The sequence below is a fragment of the Neltuma alba genome, unplaced genomic scaffold, assembly GCF_004799145.2.
Source record: "Neltuma alba isolate B1F8T4 unplaced genomic scaffold, ASM479914v2 tig00013207_pilon, whole genome shotgun sequence".
Classification (NCBI taxonomy): Eukaryota; Viridiplantae; Streptophyta; class Magnoliopsida; order Fabales; family Fabaceae; genus Neltuma; species Neltuma alba.
The window spans coordinates 194,442-211,967 of NW_021637512.1; the positions used below are offsets into that span (position 1 = coordinate 194,442).

A 17,526-nucleotide genomic window follows, 5' to 3' on the forward strand; every position below is an offset into this window, starting at 1 on the left:
GTTATGAAAAAGAATTAATAAAACAATTTTAACGCACACTATAATTTTTATCCGCATGGTTAATAGTTAAGTTGATTATTAGTTGTCGTCACTATCAAAGTAGTAAAAATATAAATATTTATATATTTATCTATCTATCTATCCATATACATATAAAAAAGTGTTGCAAAATAAGCAGACGTCGGATTGGCTTCCTTGTTAGAAATAGGAAGTGGTCACTTCAATTCCTCTATTTATAAAGCAGGTAGGGGTGATATAAAAACTTACTAAAGTTTATTACTACCTCCTATCTTTAATATAAAATCCTGTTTAACTTTTATTTTAATCCTAAATATAAAATCCCATCCATTTTGCCTCTTATATTTATATTTTTTTTTCAAAATAATCCTTCTAACAATGATAATTCTAGTCAATACACTTAATTAGTAAAGATATTTTAGAAAAAACAAGACAAATAACTAACTCGGCTTACTTTCTTAATCTCTTTAAATTAGTCAACTAGCTTTTATAATTAAAATTGAAAGTAGTATAATGTACTCCCTCCATCCCTTATTATAAGAGACAAATAACTGAATTACGTTGATTAAAAAAACAGTTAAAATTAATTAAGAATAATTAATATGTAAAAAGTATAACTTTTTTTCCAAAAATGCCCTTATTAATAAGGAGAGAGAGTATGAGAGAAAACAATAGTAAATTCTTAAAAGAAAGAGAAGTGGAAAGGAGAAAGAGTATGAGTTGAAGACAATAAATATGGGTAAAATAGAAAATCAACACAAAAAAATAGAAACAACTTTTAAGTGTCTCTTATATTTAGGAACATACTATAAGCATCAAATGTCTCTTATAATAAGGAACGAAGGGAGTAACATGTTAAATTTTATAATTATCCAAGAATATAATATATGTGTATTACCATGAAAAATAGTAAGGTGATCGCTCGTCTTGCACTGAAACTATTATTTGTTTGTTATATGGACATATAGCATATTGTATAGATACAATAGAAAATAATTCAAGTAACTGAAATTAGTGTGATTCTTCCTGCATCCATTGCTTTCATTTCGAATCCGACAAACAAACGATCGCACCTATCATGGTTCGACGCATCTTGTTGAGTGCATCTCATATTCTTAAGATAAGTGCCTAATGATATGGCCAACATTAGATTCCACGGATGACACTTCCCATAGTTCCATTCCTTTCTTCTTGACATCAACAGGGAAGGAACAAAAACCAGCACAAGAACACAGCTTACATCAAGTGTCCTGCATCCCCCTGGCAAAATTATCTTCTAGGTGGGGGATTAAGACACAATGCACAGGGCCAGTAGGCCTCTTTGCCCCAAACCTTACAACATGAGCTGTACAGCCAAAAATTTCGTTTCCAAATTCCAAATGAGGGAAAAATCTATTTGCTTGCTGAGATATTGATCTTAGTAGCGTGCTTAATCTTCACAAGAAGCTTCTTCCAGGAGATCCAGAAATCCTTTTTGAGTAATATTGCTGACTGTGGGGGTTTTACTCAGAAGCCCCTTGGTAGATGCTGCTTCAAATTTTGTCCACAATTCTTTCTTCAGTGTATTCTCACCAGGGCATTTCCCAGCTCGAAACGAGCTTTCAGGCTCAAGCCACATAGTGCTCTCCACAGAGGATAAGTTGCCACCAATGTGTTCTACACAAATAAACACATAAATAAGCCAAAATCATGTCAACCCAGAAAGTCAGAAGGTGTGAACAGTGGAAGATCAAGTACTACCTTTGTTACAAGATTTTTTGGTTTGACCATGGTCTTCGAAAACATTGTCTTTCAATTTGTTAGTTTCTTTATTAGTAATAACAGCATCTGTCATCTGTAAACCTTTTTCAGCCTTTACCAAACCAAACGGCTTCTCATCAGGTGGCTCCAGCAAAACACAAGTTTTAGGAGGCGACATAAACCAATCTGGGGATGCTTCTGTTGTTTTCTTTCCAGCTGCAGATTTAGAAATATGTTGTATCCCTAATAGCTCCAGATACTTCAATGCCAGATCTTTTGAAGCTTCACCACCAGAAGAATCAGGAGTTTCTGAATCGCTGTAATGAATCCCAACAGGAAACGGAGTGGATTTGCGTACCTTGTCATTGTCTTTGCCTGGATGACAGATTTCAGATATGGGTTCAAGCAAAACACAAGATTTAGGGGGTGACATTTTTAAGCATGGTGTCATAACAAGCATGGAGCTTTCTCTTTTAGGAAAAAGCGGAGAAGAAATAAATCCATTTTCTTGAGCGTTCGCCTCTTGAATCGCAACAGGAGCAGAAGGTTTGAGTGGAGTTGGCTTCGCCACAGCAGCATCAAACGAGCAGTCAGGTATATCTCCAGATAAGGCAAAAATATTTGATGTCCCACAAGCATAAGTAGAGGAAGATAACCTATTGAACTCCGATTTAGGTGGCTCCTGACGTTTGCATGATAATGCTTTTGATATAGGAAGTGGCGTGAGCATAAACATTTGTCTACCTCTCTCAATGGTACAGTTAGCCCGCCAGGATACGAGAGGAGATGGAGAAACCAGAAAGTCCAACCTGGCCTCCCCAGGACTGTCACTGACTTTACTTTCATCTCTGACCTCGTTAGACACTGGATTTTTAGCCAAAACCTGTTGAGGCTGACTTTCAGACTCTTCGAAGGTCGTAGATAGTGCCATCTGGAACCTGGCCTCCCATGGCTGTAATCAGAAAAAACACTCATCAATAAGTAGTGAAAACGGACTACTCAAGCATGAAACGAATATAGAGCATTGACCTTTAAGGATGATAGCATGTCAGACAACACATGCGAGAAAGATTCAATCTCTTTTCTCCCCTCTTTGCCCGTGGTCTCGAGTCTAAATGCTTGGGCGACAAGCTCATCAATCTGCCATTCAATTCATTAATTCATAAAGAAATTTTCCTGCACTTCTGAAAATTCTTATTGAAATAAAATAAAGGCAAAATTCTTAGCCCATAGTATAAAACCTTGAAACCACATATTCAACAAACGAATCTAGTATCCATCTGGTTGGACAAATAGAAAATTTTGGATAACAAAGCAAGCTAGCTAGCGTCACCCAAAAAAAGCAAGCTAGCCAGTCTGTTTCAATATATACTCTATTCAAGTGGCTGTTGTAATAGGAGTGTAATAAGAGTAGTCGGCTAGGAAGAAAATGAAATCCAAAATTAAAAAAGTATTTCTCTATAACCGAAAATTCCAACTAGAAACATGCCTATGTTCTCTTCTCAACATGAAAACTTCATATCCGTCAAACTAGGTCAACTAAGTAATATTACGTTGCCCTAGAATTGCAGTAAACAAAGCCACCATAAGTCCTAATGACTTGGTTGCTTCAAAAACGACGGAAATTTATTTCTGACCGCTTGTAAATCTAGAGAACCAACTAAAAAACTACAATTGGATTGAACAGACACCTGATGAAGAATAGACGAAATATCGGACTGAACAAGAAGAATGCGATCGAGCACGTCGTCATCTTCTTTCTCTTCTTTAGCAGTCTCTTCCTTTTGCTTCTGAGATACCGTCTTCACGTTCGCAGATTTGAAGGATCGCCGACCATAGTTGTTTGTTACATTCCTGAGCGGCTTCCTCTCCGACTTCACGTTCACTTCATTCAGAGGCATCTCTCTCTCTCTCCCCGCGACTTCGCTCCGTCGAGGATTTTTGAATTTATTGTCGGATTTGGAGAGGCGGGCTTCTCCTGTGCAATTTCAAGAAGTGAGGCTATTTTCAATTCCCACTTCCCATGTTAGCCGTTTAATTTGGAGTCTGTAAGCAAACGACATGGCGTTTTAGGAACAGGATCGAACGGGCCAGAGGCTTGGTAATTCATATCAAATAATCATTAGAAGGGGAAAAAAAATGTTCAGATGTAAATTTGATTCAAAAGTTTTCATTTAGAAGCTTTAGGTATTCAAAAAAAATTTTTAAAGTAAATGTGTTTCGAAAATTTAAAATCATAATAATATTACCTCTTACTATCAAAAAAGTGATGCTGATAGTTAACACTTTCAGTGATAATAAGTAATATTTCTTATTTCAAATTTTCAAAATAAATTTGCTCTCAAAAAAATTTTTCGAATATCCAAAATTTCTAAGTGAAAACTTTTAAAACAAGTTTACATCTTAACCCAAAAAATAATCCTTGTTAAGTCATGAGTACAATTCAAACAGATTTTTTTTAAAATCAATCATAATCTTGATCTCTTGTTTGCTTGATTTCACTACAAAATGATGGTTTTGTTCCCTGCTTAGTACAAACATGAGTGATAGTATTTTCCCCCCAAAAAAGCCTTAGCTCGCCCAATGCAATTGAAAACCCAAAAAAAAAAAAAAAAGGACCTCATTTTTCACGTAAAAGTTATGGTTTTTTAATTACCTTGAAAACAAAAGAGGATTTATAGGGAAGATAAATAAATAGATAATGTTAGGCTTCGAATTATGTGGAATCCATCTCCTGTCATTTTCAATCTGTTTACATTTTTAGAAATATTTCAATATAACTAAAACCCATATATGATATAAAATGTATAAAAATTTCATTATCCATAAACCGTGAACAACATTTCCCTTGAATCTTTCTTAAGCTTTAAGTTGTAAGTTCTTTTAAGTTCTTTTTAAAATTGCCTATGAACTGAGTTTATTTTCTAATATCAAGAGATATTTTTAAGTTTAATTTGTAAAATGCAAATAAGCTAATTTCATAATAAGAAGTTTTAAAACATAGGTAAAGATAGAAGTCAACAACGCATTTTGCTGAAATTCCCTTCTGAAATGCCTTTCCAAAAATGTTAGTACAAGAAGAAAGCAATGAATCAATTTGAGAATATATCAATGCAAATTACAGAACTGCAAAATCCTTACCCAGCTCCATCACCACATATTCTAACTCAGGTCCAAAATTTTCTACACACTAAATTGCACTTTTAACAAAATGAAGATTGGTACTTTGAAACAACTCAAACAAATGGCAAAAGAGAGATATTAACCCACCAGTTCTTGGACAAGTCTATGTTCCTATGAATACAAAACTATCAAACCTAAGAAAGGTAAAAATCAGGATAATGGAAAAAGAATCGTGTTGAATGCAGTGAATGAAACAGATCTTGCTCTTTATCTATCTTCCCTGCACAAGCCCACTGAAAACCTGGCTGTTCCCGGCAAGAGTTGCTTCCCACTCAATAGAAGACAAGAGAATCTGTGAGAGGGAAATCACAACTTGTTTCATATCAGGCCGCAAGATGGGATCGTCGTCCACACATTGCTTCGCCAGCATCGCCATCTATGCATCAAAAATCAGAAAACACAAAAGGAACAAATGAAGATCGGGTCACACTACAGTCAAACATCAACGGAATTTCTTTCAGGACACAGCCCAAGTTTTCAAGTGTCTTCCATCAGACTACCATGCAATTGGATAATTCAAAAAAATCTTCTTTCATCATGTTTTAATTTAAGAATCTGATAGCAAATACTACCTTTCAGTCTTTAATATAAAAACTAGATAATTAATTTGGTCATATTAAGGAAATCAGTTAAGCTGAATATTTGTAACAAATGTGTCAACTTTCCTAGGCTATCATCTTTAATTATACGCAGAACTACCCCTTGATTGGAACCTTTTAATATGAATAATCAATAAGTTTATTTTGGGAAAAAATTATAAATTTGAGAGACAAAATGGATTGATGTCTTATATTTAAGGCCAAATCCAACCTCTAAGTAATTTTTATATTTAAGACCAAAAAGCGATTTCAGAACACAGGAAGTTGGTTTTTCAGCATTGACAATATTGATCACATGAGAAATCAGCAACGAATGTAGCAAGTAGCAATTAGGCTACGCTCGTTCTTCCAACAATAGGCAAATATAGGAGGAAATGGAGAAACTTACCTTGTATACACAATCATGAGGATAAAGATCCATCATGTTGGGATCAATATAATCTCTCATATTTGACATGCTCAAGGAACCGGGTGTGTTTCTAAGGGTTGCCAGCATCTGCAATTTAGTGATGGATGTTAGTGCAATGCCCCAGATAACAGTTGCAACCATCGAGCACAGGGATATGCAATCATAGATTAAATCAGTCAAAGATATATTGCACTGAAACTGAAATTATCACATTCCAGATGAGATATGTCAGGACATGGCACAATGCAATCTATCACACAGTTTTCTCTTACAAAGGTTATTGACACATGGCACAAATATAGTCAATTTAACACACTGCCCTCCATGATTTGTATGTTCATCATACAACAACACAACCTGATAATCTGAACAAGTTGACATGAACAGTTTGTTACAATTATTACATGATGATAAATCATATTATACATGTTTGTTCAATTTTTAGAATTGCAATGTCAACAACATATCTTAGCGGGTATAATTGCACTACAAATATAACTATCCCAAAATCAAGCCATACCAGCCTGTCATCATTGTGAATTTTGTGACATCAGTGCTGATGCAGCAAAATCATCACAATAGTTACTAAAGCAAGACAAGCTCTTGCAACATTTTACTTTGAAGCAATGTAGAAGTATAAGCATACTGAACTGCGCCACACGTGCCGTTGTATTTAAATTCATGTCACATAACCCTAACTTACAATAGATGCCAATGAACGTCTTTCTGGATTTTTTGTCATTGTGCCTTCTGTTCGAATGATGGCCTCCCTCCCAGATATGATCTCAAAGAGAACAACACCAAATGCATAGACATCACTTTTGGATGTCGCAAGGCCATCGCTCAAGTATCTGCCAAACGAAGGAAATAAATAAACATATAATTTTTTAATCTTCTTTTTTCCCAGAAGAATGAACTGGAAAAAAATTGATGGACATCACTTACTCAGGAGCAAGATAACCATATGTACCAATTACTCTGGTGGTAGCAATTTCACCTTCATTTGTTGTCCCAACAAGTTTTGCTAGCCCAAAATCTGAAATCTAGATAAAGAAAGAAAGGACACATTAGCCGAAACAAAAAGTGCACAAAATAGTTAGAAATGATTCAACAATATTTAAATTTATTGTTACCTTTGCTCTGAAAGAAGCATCTAGTAAAATGTTGCTTGTTTTGATATCTCGATGGATGTAATGGGTTTTGGTGTGCTCATGTATGTATTCAAGGCCCCTAGCAGCATCAAGTGCAATCTGGACCCTCATGATCCAAGAAAGAGAGGAATGACCTGTAAGCAGGGGAAATCAAACAAGGTTATAAACTCTATGCAGAGTTTGTTCATGCTATGCACCACACGAAACAGACAATTCTAACCACTCAAACCTCAACTTTTAACATTGTAGAAAGCCTTTGCATTGTTGACTTCCATTAAAAATTTTATTCAAGTATTTCAGTCCGTAAAAATTGCCTTAATGACACAGACGCTGGCTGCAAAATCATTTTTTGTTACACTGAGTCATACTACTCATGGCTTATGAAAGGTATGACTTCCCATAAATCTTTTATAATAAATAGAGATGCAACTAAATGACAGGTTCTGATATCCCAAACTTAAGGTGCTGAAAATATATGAAATGATGACAAAATTACTTGTAGCATGGTAACAAAACATGACACGCCATCAACCATCCATGCAGCTAGTGTACTTTAATTCACAGATTACAACTATCCAAGTGATCTAAAGACAGTAGAAGGTCAAATCATCTGACATTAGAGTATTCCTTGATCCTGAGTAATTGGAATATGACCCAGAAGGAGCCAATATGCATTAAGATATAAAATATCAGAAGGTTACAATGCAAGACCCAATCTACGAGGTGGCAACACTAACGTTTATTTTCCTGTTTGGTGAACCCAAATACCATTTCCAATTATCAAAGTAACATGATCGACACACAGTCTTTGAGACTAACAACCATAGTAGCATTTTTCCCCCCTAAGCTAAAAATGTGGCTAAGTAGAACAACAGTGCAAATATTGTCCCTTCAATTTTTTCATTAATATCACCACATGCAAATAAATCACAATAAGCTACACAAAGAATAGGAATTCACAAGCTGCAAGTCCAAACATATGCCTTTGACTAATTTCACAAAACAAAGCATGAAAAGTAATCTTACCCTTGTTCTGAGGATCATGTAAATGGCTTTTGAGTGATCCCTTCAGTGCATATTCATAAATAAGGAAAAGTTCATCATGGCTAGCTGCATAGCCGATCAATTCTACCTTGACAAAATAAAAAAGGGACTCAAACTTTTGAAATCCTTAAATCGATTTCTCCAAAATCAAATCATTTGATATATTTTTCGACAAAGAAATTACCAGATTTGCATGATGAACCTTGCACAAGACTTTCATCTCAGACATAAATTCTTTAGTTTTTGTAGCCGTCATCCTTTTTATAGCAACTTCCTACAATGATTTACTGCATGTTCGTAAAGGTATAGAAATAATACTTGCTTCATACTATTACATGCTAAAGGAAGACAGCCACAAACCTGGTCTCGAAGCAGGCCATAATAAACAGAACCATAGGTACCATGGCCAAGTAGATTTGAATCAGAGAAGCAATCAGTTGATGAGAAAATCTCTTCATATGTGAAAACCACAGGCTTATCCATGTCAAATACATCAGTCCCTAGGGCTGGAAAAACACAGGAAGGCTTATTATGCATGAATTCCAATTTTAAAGAGCAAGGTATGATGGAAGAAATTACAAGCTATACAGCATCCTGATATGAATAGACTTTCATAAACTTCTTAAAGTGTAAGTGTTCCTCATATATGAATAAAAGGTACAAATCCATGCCCCTCTAATTAATTTGAAACAGAATTACATGACCATCATCAATCATCCAGTGCAATATCCATCAATCATTTGATGCATTCTGAATACAAAGTACAGACTGGCATCAGGAGTAGATGAAACCCGCTCCTCTTTTCCCACTTAACTGAAAAGTTTAAGATCAAAATGTTGTGCCAGAATTGCTCCTAGACATTGATACATAATTGCATAACCAAAATCCTTGATTCTAGATAAAAGGGCGTTATCATTCATCATATTTTTTTTCTTTTTCATTTTATATATACACTACTTCTTGCTTGCTTGCCATCAGAATAGCACCTTCCACCTCGAAATAACATATGCAAGACATAAGAACTTTAGGCTGAAGTTATATGCACATGAGTTTGATGGATAGGTTGATTACTTGGAACTTTGGGGATGGTGATCTGGACGTTGCTAGGTTCACCATCACTTTGCTTCTGGTCTACAGACTTTTCACTAATGTACCTTCCTGAACCACAACAAAAACTTGAATTCCGAAGAATATGAAACTTATGAAGTGTCTTGGGCTCAGTGTCTTTTGCATGACTTCTTGCGGCTTCATTGAAACAATGTGATGATCGCAGGGAAACACAAAGAATTATGCTTAGTATGATGAGAGCAAGAACAACCCCTAAACCACCAAGGATCCATTTGTATGGTACATGAGACTTATTATCAACTTGGTTAGCTGCCAAAAGAAAAGTTAGCACATAAGTATTCAATCACTGTGCAAGTAAATTCACTGTTTGCTGCTTAGCTCAACAATTATAGGAAGTGAATACTGAAAGAAAAATAAAATCAATGGATTTAAAAGCCAAAAGAAAAGTAAGAACGACCAATGGATGAACGCCAAGAGAGGTGAAAAACTTTTAACTCATTTCTATCAATTCAATTTATCATAAACAATGATCAGTCACCTAATGTAGAATCTACCAAAATCTCACTTGCTACATTAATTATTTAACTAGCCGCGTGTTTAAATGGTACCAAAATCCCACTTGTCAAGGAATCACCAAACTGTCGTTAGCATAAATATATATCTTCATTTTTCCAACTTTTCAACTTTCAATTTGCTTGATAGTATTCTGGTCAAGATATATGGCATCTCAACAACCCTACGCCATCTGAGGCGTAGTCCAAGGCCATTCATATTTAATATTTATAATACCCCAAATATCATCATTGAATACTAACAGCATTTTTTCTTTTGTTTTAATATTTTCCTATTCAGAGGCATAAAACACATTTATCATCTGTAAAATTACATTGTTCATAATTTTTTTTTTCCTTTAGGTCTTATTCCATGTGCTAAACGGCCTATACAGACATCTACTAGATCAGCTTCAATTAAAAGCATCAGTTTACAGGTTGAATGCTAAAATTTAGAAAACAAAACTATAACCTCAATTAATTTGTACATAGGTAGAGATGCCAAAAATAATTCGCTAAACCAAATTAGAAAAAATAAATAAAATAATACTGATCTTCTTTCCTTTTTATAGATATATTGTTCTGTACCTAAAAAATTGTCAGCAGATGGGGCAGGAACAGGTGCTGGAGGAGTATCATTCTTCAAAGGATATGGCTCCCCAGGAGCTGCAATACAGTTAAATAATATAAATCAGGATCATGGCATGCGTAATATGGTAATGTTTACAATATACAATCAGAATGACCATTCTCCTCTCTATAAGAACTAGGGAATGCAAAAAAATTCAATACATCTTAAACACTGAACCGATACATTCAAGTAAAGTTAACTAACTGAGCTGCTTCTATGATAAGTCCAGTAAAACTGCGAAGTGTTCAATTTTTACAGTTCCAAATAGTAGTCCATTACTCCCTCACACAGCTATAGGCAATTAGGCAACAGAACAGGCCCTATTGATAAAGAGAAGCAAAACAAATCTAGGCTTTTAATCATTTATAGACAGAAATCACCGAATTCCTCACATTTCCACCTTTGCTACCTCTGAAATAGTTTCTTTTCATGACAACCCGCACGAATTATAGTCAATGTCAGATTCCAACTTGTTCTAGCTTTTGATGTGAAGTACCTGCCTTGTCAGGCAGGAGTTTCTCGGAACATTACACGCTGCCACCCGTGTCATGAAAAAGAAAAGATTTCTCTAGCTGCAACTGCTTGAGGTCGGCGGTGGTCATTTTAACAGAAAAGTACCATAACTTGGTTTTTTCTTAAATCCATGTTCGCTTCCTCACAGTTGTATGTCTTTAACAAAATCCATAAAACTGACAAAGACCAAAACGTTAGGCGCTAGCATAGTACAAATATGTTTAGCTTAACTGAAAAAATAGCTTTGAGATTACTTTGAAGCACTCAATCACTAGTTCCCAACTATTAAGCCGCCACATTACACCATCAGACACACTCCAATTCTCCCTTCTTACCCAGTTATTGCGAAATAATCAAGACGCAACTGCATAACGCAAATTAGAACCAAAATTGAATGTAACAAAACATCGCTCCCAAACATATAGGTGCATACAAACCCATAGACACCAATGTAGATTACAAAAAGATTGTAGGCACTAACCCGAATCCAGAGGTATATAATAAAGAGATCCCACCGTGACATTATCTGGATTAGTAATACCATTCACCGTCTCGATATTATCCATACTAACCCCGAATCGACTCGCCAAAGATTCAACACTATCGCCATCTCTCATGACATAACTCAACAAATAGTTCCACAATCCACTAGAACACCCACAAAACAACCTCAGTGATATGACGGCGCCGTTTTTGGCCCTCCTGGTGGTGTTGGGCAAGATAGCAAGCCCATCATAGGCATCCATCACCAAATCATGCACAAACCCTTCATTGGATTTCACAGTGAAAGTAGTGTTGGATACATACTTCTTGATGCCATAAGCACAAGAACAGTTCTTCCTGATGAGCACATAATCCCAGCCATTGCCTTCCACAGTAATATCACCAGGCAGTACATCGAACATACTCTGTATAACTGCTAGCGTCTGCTTTGGTTGAGGTTTGAAGGCCAAGAAAGTAGTACACACCCGGGTTGTGTCCGTACAGCTCATGGGGGTCGGGTAGGAGCACAGGGAATGAAGATGAAGCAGAAAGAGAAGAAAGTAAAGAACCTTAAAATGGGGGCTCCGTACAAAGTTCATTTCTTTGAGCTTGAATTACGAAGCTAGGATATTCAGGGTCCAGACTTGGGGGAAGCAAAGTTGAGCTGAGAGGATCCCAGAAAACAGATGAACCAAGAAAAAATAAACTCGATCCAAAAAAAAGGAAGATAAATTGCACAACTAACAAGGATTCAAGTTAAGAAACCATTTAAAGGGAGACAGACTTGGAACTCCAGTTCTGAAAATTTATTGTGCCCCTGTACCTCAAAACTTTGATGAAAGATGACAAAATAGTAAATAAAACACAAGAGAAATGAATCAAAAGTCTGAAAGCTCAAGTTAAGAAAGATAACTAGAGGTGAATATCTGGAGATGGAATGGGAAGTTGGTGAAGAGTGAACCAAGGAAATGAATAATGTATGAAGGGGCATTGAACGAAAGAAGAGTGAAGTAATGAGGATGAGGAGACGAGAAGAAACAGAGCATTACTTGATTTTATTAGTTTAATATTGTGGTTTTCACGGAGTGACACTGGCGAACCGCTTGCTGGAGAAAACAGTAGAAAGAGAAGAAAGCGACCTGCACGATGAGGGAGAGCACTTTCAGAGACCACCCCACCTGGAGAAATGGAGATCCTTGGTCGAGGTCGAATATTTTTACTGCTTCACCCTTGGCACCGTACAAGGATCAATGCATCAGCCGCGCTACGAGAATGATTTAATATTAATTAATTTATAGATAAAAATAAAATCGTCCAAAATGTCGAGGAAGCTAAATGAGACGTATTTCTGAATCAAAAGTTATGAGATTACTAAATTATATTTTCATCATCAGTATATTATAAAAAAAGTTAATATAATTTTTAGTATATTAAATTTACTTTCATCTTAATTTTGGTTTTTTAAATTTCAAATAATAAATTTTAATCATTCATGTTTTTTTCGTCTAAAATATTAGTTAATATAATTTAATAAAAACCTGAATCATATTATCCCTAAAAAATCAAAACTCATTATTTAAAACTTCAAAAACCAAAACCACAATTTATGTAAATTTGAAGGATTAAAGATTATATTAAATAATTATAAAAATATTATATGAATTAAGTAACATCAAGTGACTTTCAAATTATGTTAATAGTCGTTTAAAATGTTTTATCTGTTTTCATCATTAATATCAGTAAATTACATGCAAATTAAACAAGTCTTTATTTAAGAAAAATATGTATATTTTATAGAACTATAAGTTTAAAATCAGTACTAATAATGGACGAGAGTCGAGTAAATCCTCTAGAAAAAGTGTAGAATTTGAACAAAAGTTGTTAAAAAATTATTGGAAGTTGTTCAAAAATTGAATCATGTTTTATTAAATCGAAAGTTTTATTCATTTCTTAATACTTCAATGCTTTGACGTAAAACGTCATATTAATCATCTAAAAGTTAGATGAAATTTGAGTACAGCAGCAAACCTTCCGCGCAAGGTAAATATACATAAAGTGTCGAATCTCCAAATATTAATTACATTTGTTATTCATTTAGGTTGAATTGGACAAAATTCTCTTGAATTTTGAATTATATACAAATAATCCCTTTAACTATGCACAGATAAATCTTAATCATCAATTATGTACCCTCCTCAATTATATTTACACACACACACGTGTGTGTGTGACTCCTTAAACTTTAAATTATGCGCTTGTAAGTTTTCTAAAAAGTTAATACAATTTTTGATCCCTCAAATTTGCTCTCATTTTAGTTTTAGTCCTTCAAATTTCAAATCATAGGTTTAGATTCCATTTAGGGGCAAAATGGTCCTAGTTTTTATTGAGTTATAGAGACTAATATTTTAAATGAAAAAAAAACTTGAGGAACCAAAATCTATGATTTAAAACTTGAGAGACTAAAACCAAAATGAGATCAAATTTGAAGAACCAAAATTTATATTAACCCTTTTCTAAATATTAATATATGTACATATGAATAAGAAAAAGTTATTTGCATAGACAAAAGAGTTTGGAGGGATTTATTATGAAATATCAAAACTCAAAAAGAGTGATAAAAATTCAAATAATATTATTGAGGTCTATAATATAGAATTTTGCCAAACAGCAATACTTAGATCAAGCTTTTAATATTTATCATGTCAAGTTTCTTAATTAAATGTGAACATATGTCCTCTTTTTAAAATATTAGTATTTAATAATATTTAATTATAAATACATATAAAACAGAAATGATATATAAGATTAGGGAATTTAATTTGACATAATAAATATAAAAACTTGACTGGAGTTTTTTTTCCTCTGCCAAACTGTTTATTGAATGGAAAGACCAGCACTTGGGAGGGCAATAAAAGTCTTCTTAATGCAAATAATATCTAACATGTTTGAACCGAACGCTTAGATCGACTGGCTGTGGGCTCGTTCTAGCTTAACCAAGGTCAAGGGTTCGATCCCGCTTGGGAACGCAGCAGCGTGAAGTGATAGGCAAGCCATCCGTTAGGGGATCCTTCACAGGTGCCGCTCTGGATTAGTCTGGGTCCGTTGAAAAGCCTGAAAGATGGCATTGGCCTGGGATACCGGGGGAGACCACTTGGAAAAAAAAATCTAATATGTGTGATTTTAATTAACATTTCGATTCTAATATGAAGTTCAAATAATAATTATTTTTTTTATTACAAGCTATTTTCTAGCAGAGAATATAACTCCTATTTTTGTACCACACAGGGCACATTCAATGCCAATGCCACCAAGCCAGGAGGTCTTAACATGAAAGTGATAAATCTAACCCAATGCTACCATCAAACAATGCATATGAAATGATCTTAGTCTTAACACTAGACTATAAGCGTGTTTGAAATAATTTATAAATAATTTTTTAATTATAACTTACAAAATACAAGATAAATATGCGAGAAGAGTTCTGTTTTGATTTACGTAAAATGTGTTTAGTGATGATTTTAATTGTGATGCCAAACAGGGCATGTGCCATTTGAAGTGAAAAGATATAACGCCATAGCAAAATTATGAGAGTTACACATAATATAATTACTGTATATGGTAAGAAGCATGCATTTTTTTGGGGCGGGGGAATTATGAAGAAGGAAACAGCTCATGGACATTATCCCATTAAATAATGGAAGAGTCTGATCTCCAAGACGACCTGCTAGGGGTATTATGGGAAACTTGAAGTTGTTAGGGAAAAAGGAAAGCACAGGTAGCATAAAGCTGGCAAAAGACGAATACATCAGTTTGGATAGGGTCCCACAAAAGGTAGCGAATGCCAAAAATGTATGAATAAAGTCGTAATTATAAAACTCTATTTATAATTTATAAATAAAATTTTATAATTAAGATAAAAAATAGTATTCCTCCGGTCCTAATTATAAGACCTAATTAACTTATTTGAGAATATTAAGAAAGTAAGTTAAGTTGGTTATTTATATAAATAAGTGTTGTCATTCTTAAAATATCCTTGCTAATTAAATATATTGGCTAAAACTATCATTATTAGAAGAATTATCTTGGAAAAAAAGGCATAAATATAAGAGACAAAATGGATTGGAATCTTATAATTAGAACCAAATAAAAAGTCAAATGGGGTCTTATAATAAGGATCGGAGGAGTATAATTTTTATTTTGATTTTAATTATAAAAACATATTCTATCTTACTTCTTATATTTATTTATTTTTTAAAATATTTTTTTAATAATGATGGTTTTAAGTTTTAACCAATACTAAAATATATTTTAAAAAATAATTATTTATTATAAAAAAACTATTTTATTTTATTTTTTAATTTATTAAAATTAGTCATTATAATAAAAGAAAAGAAAAGTCGCCGCGCAACTGATCGAAAATCGTTGACCCTTTACTTGTTTGACTCATCCCTCGTAACCGACAGGGAACTAAGAGAGGTTGAGACTTGATTCTGTACATGTGGCTTAGCGTAAGAGAGAAGTGAACTCTTAGGTGGCGAACTATACGGAGTGTAAGGTGAAAATGATTGGACGGGAGGAGAGCAATAACGTGGTGAGTGACGCAGGCGATGTATGGGAGGGGAGGAAAAATCGGGGACTTGGGGTGTGCGAGTTGGACCGCACGTGGCAAGAAGACAAGTATGAAATAAAAATAAATAAATAATGCGAATATTAAATTAAAATATTATATAAAAGAAAGAAGGAGATATTTAGGAGACAAGAAGCCTGGAGCAAACGCCAAAACATACTTTAATAAACCACATTAGGCAAAACTTCATCATTTCAGCTTAATATTTTACTCAATTCCGTCGTTTGGTCCTATTAAACAAAAGAGAGAATGACCTTTGAGGACAATAAAAAGTGAAATCAATTACTACCTCTGATAGTTAATAATATTAAAAAAAATAATAAAATTAGTTATTTATGATAAATATATATTATCTTCTTTAAAAAAATTTTATTAATCATGTAAATTAGCTAAAACTGTTATTTAATAAAACTTTTAACATATGTAATTATTACAAGGATTACCTTAGGCATTGTGGATAAATATAAGAAACAAAAGGAATTGAGATCTTATATTTAGAACCAAATTGAATGTTAAAACTAGTTTTATATTAATGAATGATATTACTCCTCCGGTCCTTAATATAAGACCCATTTAACTAATTTGATTAGATTAAGAAAGTTAGATAAGTTAGTTAATTATAAGAAATGTGACACATTTTTCGTAAAACACCATAATCATCTTTCTTAATACCCTCTCTCCTTCTTCTACTTGATCATGGTTAATAAAGTATCCATAAAGATAATTTAGAGAAAATTGATAAATATAAGAAATGAATCTTATATTTAAGATCAAAACTAACTCAACAACTGGGGAGTATATCAAAATCAACACATTTCACAATATCAAGTCATGAGGGTTATAGTATCTTTAACAAGGTAAATTTTCTCTTTTCCATCATAAATAAATGAGTCTTACGTGCGAACTAGTAATTAGCAAGTTGTTAATTAAGGAACAAGAAATATCAAACTATTAACAAGATTCCTCGTCCTTATTTCAGTATTCTCAAATCTTTTGATTCTAAAATTAAGTCAATCTCTTACTCCTTGACACCTGAAAAGGGTAATATTCCTCTGGTCTTTAATATAGGACCTAATTGTTGAGTTGGTTTTGGTCCTAAATATAAGACCCATTTTTTATATTTATCAATATTCTCTAAATTACCCTTATGGATACTCCTTCAACCATAATTAAGTAAAAGAGAACAAGGGGGTATTAAGAAAGATGATTATGGTATTTTAGGAAAAACATGTCACATTTCTTACAATTAACTAATTTAACTAACTTTCTTAATCTAATCAAATTAGTTAAATGGGCCTTACATTAAGGACCGGAGGAGTACATGAGTTTCGCATATTATATAACCAACTTGCTAAATAGGTAAATCCAGATATTCAATTAGTCAAACTTGGATATGCTTAAAGAAATTGTTTCATGACACTGATAGCATAAAATAGTGAGGTTCCCAGATACTTGTTGGTTAGAGTTAAAAATTAAAATTAATTCATTTAATTTGAATTAAAATGATGA

The 17,526-nt window shown here is 33.7% G+C and overlaps 2 protein-coding genes across 3 annotated transcripts; both read right to left on the reverse strand.

Annotated features, from left to right (window-relative positions):
* Positions 1-981: 981 nt before the first annotated feature.
* Positions 982-2,494, reverse strand: LOC114735441 (uncharacterized). The gene is made up of 2 exons (XM_028923138.1): positions 1,759-2,494; positions 982-1,674 (listed from the first exon to the last, which is right to left on the reverse strand). The coding sequence occupies exons 1-2, from the start codon at positions 2,492-2,494 to the stop codon at positions 1,448-1,450; spliced, it is 963 nt and encodes a 320-aa protein (XP_028778971.1). The 3' UTR covers positions 982-1,447.
* Positions 2,495-4,846: 2,352 nt separating this feature from the next.
* Positions 4,847-17,289, reverse strand: LOC114735416 (lysM domain receptor-like kinase 3). 2 transcript variants are annotated; one of them, XM_028923111.1, is made up of 12 exons: positions 17,278-17,289; positions 11,389-12,220; positions 10,352-10,429; positions 9,216-9,521; positions 8,505-8,650; positions 8,329-8,418; positions 8,127-8,232; positions 7,083-7,234; positions 6,895-6,992; positions 6,653-6,800; positions 5,929-6,036; positions 5,153-5,317 (listed from the first exon to the last, which is right to left on the reverse strand). In XM_028923111.1, the coding sequence occupies exons 2-12, from the start codon at positions 11,987-11,989 to the stop codon at positions 5,153-5,155; spliced, it is 1,998 nt and encodes a 665-aa protein (XP_028778944.1). In that variant the 5' UTR covers positions 11,990-12,220; positions 17,278-17,289. The 2 variants fall into 2 exon arrangements, with proteins under 2 accessions (XP_028778945.1, XP_028778944.1); XM_028923112.1 differs by lacking the exon at positions 17,278-17,289 and having other exon boundaries at positions 4,847-5,317; positions 11,389-12,494.
* Between the last annotated feature and the right edge of the window lie 237 nt (positions 17,290-17,526).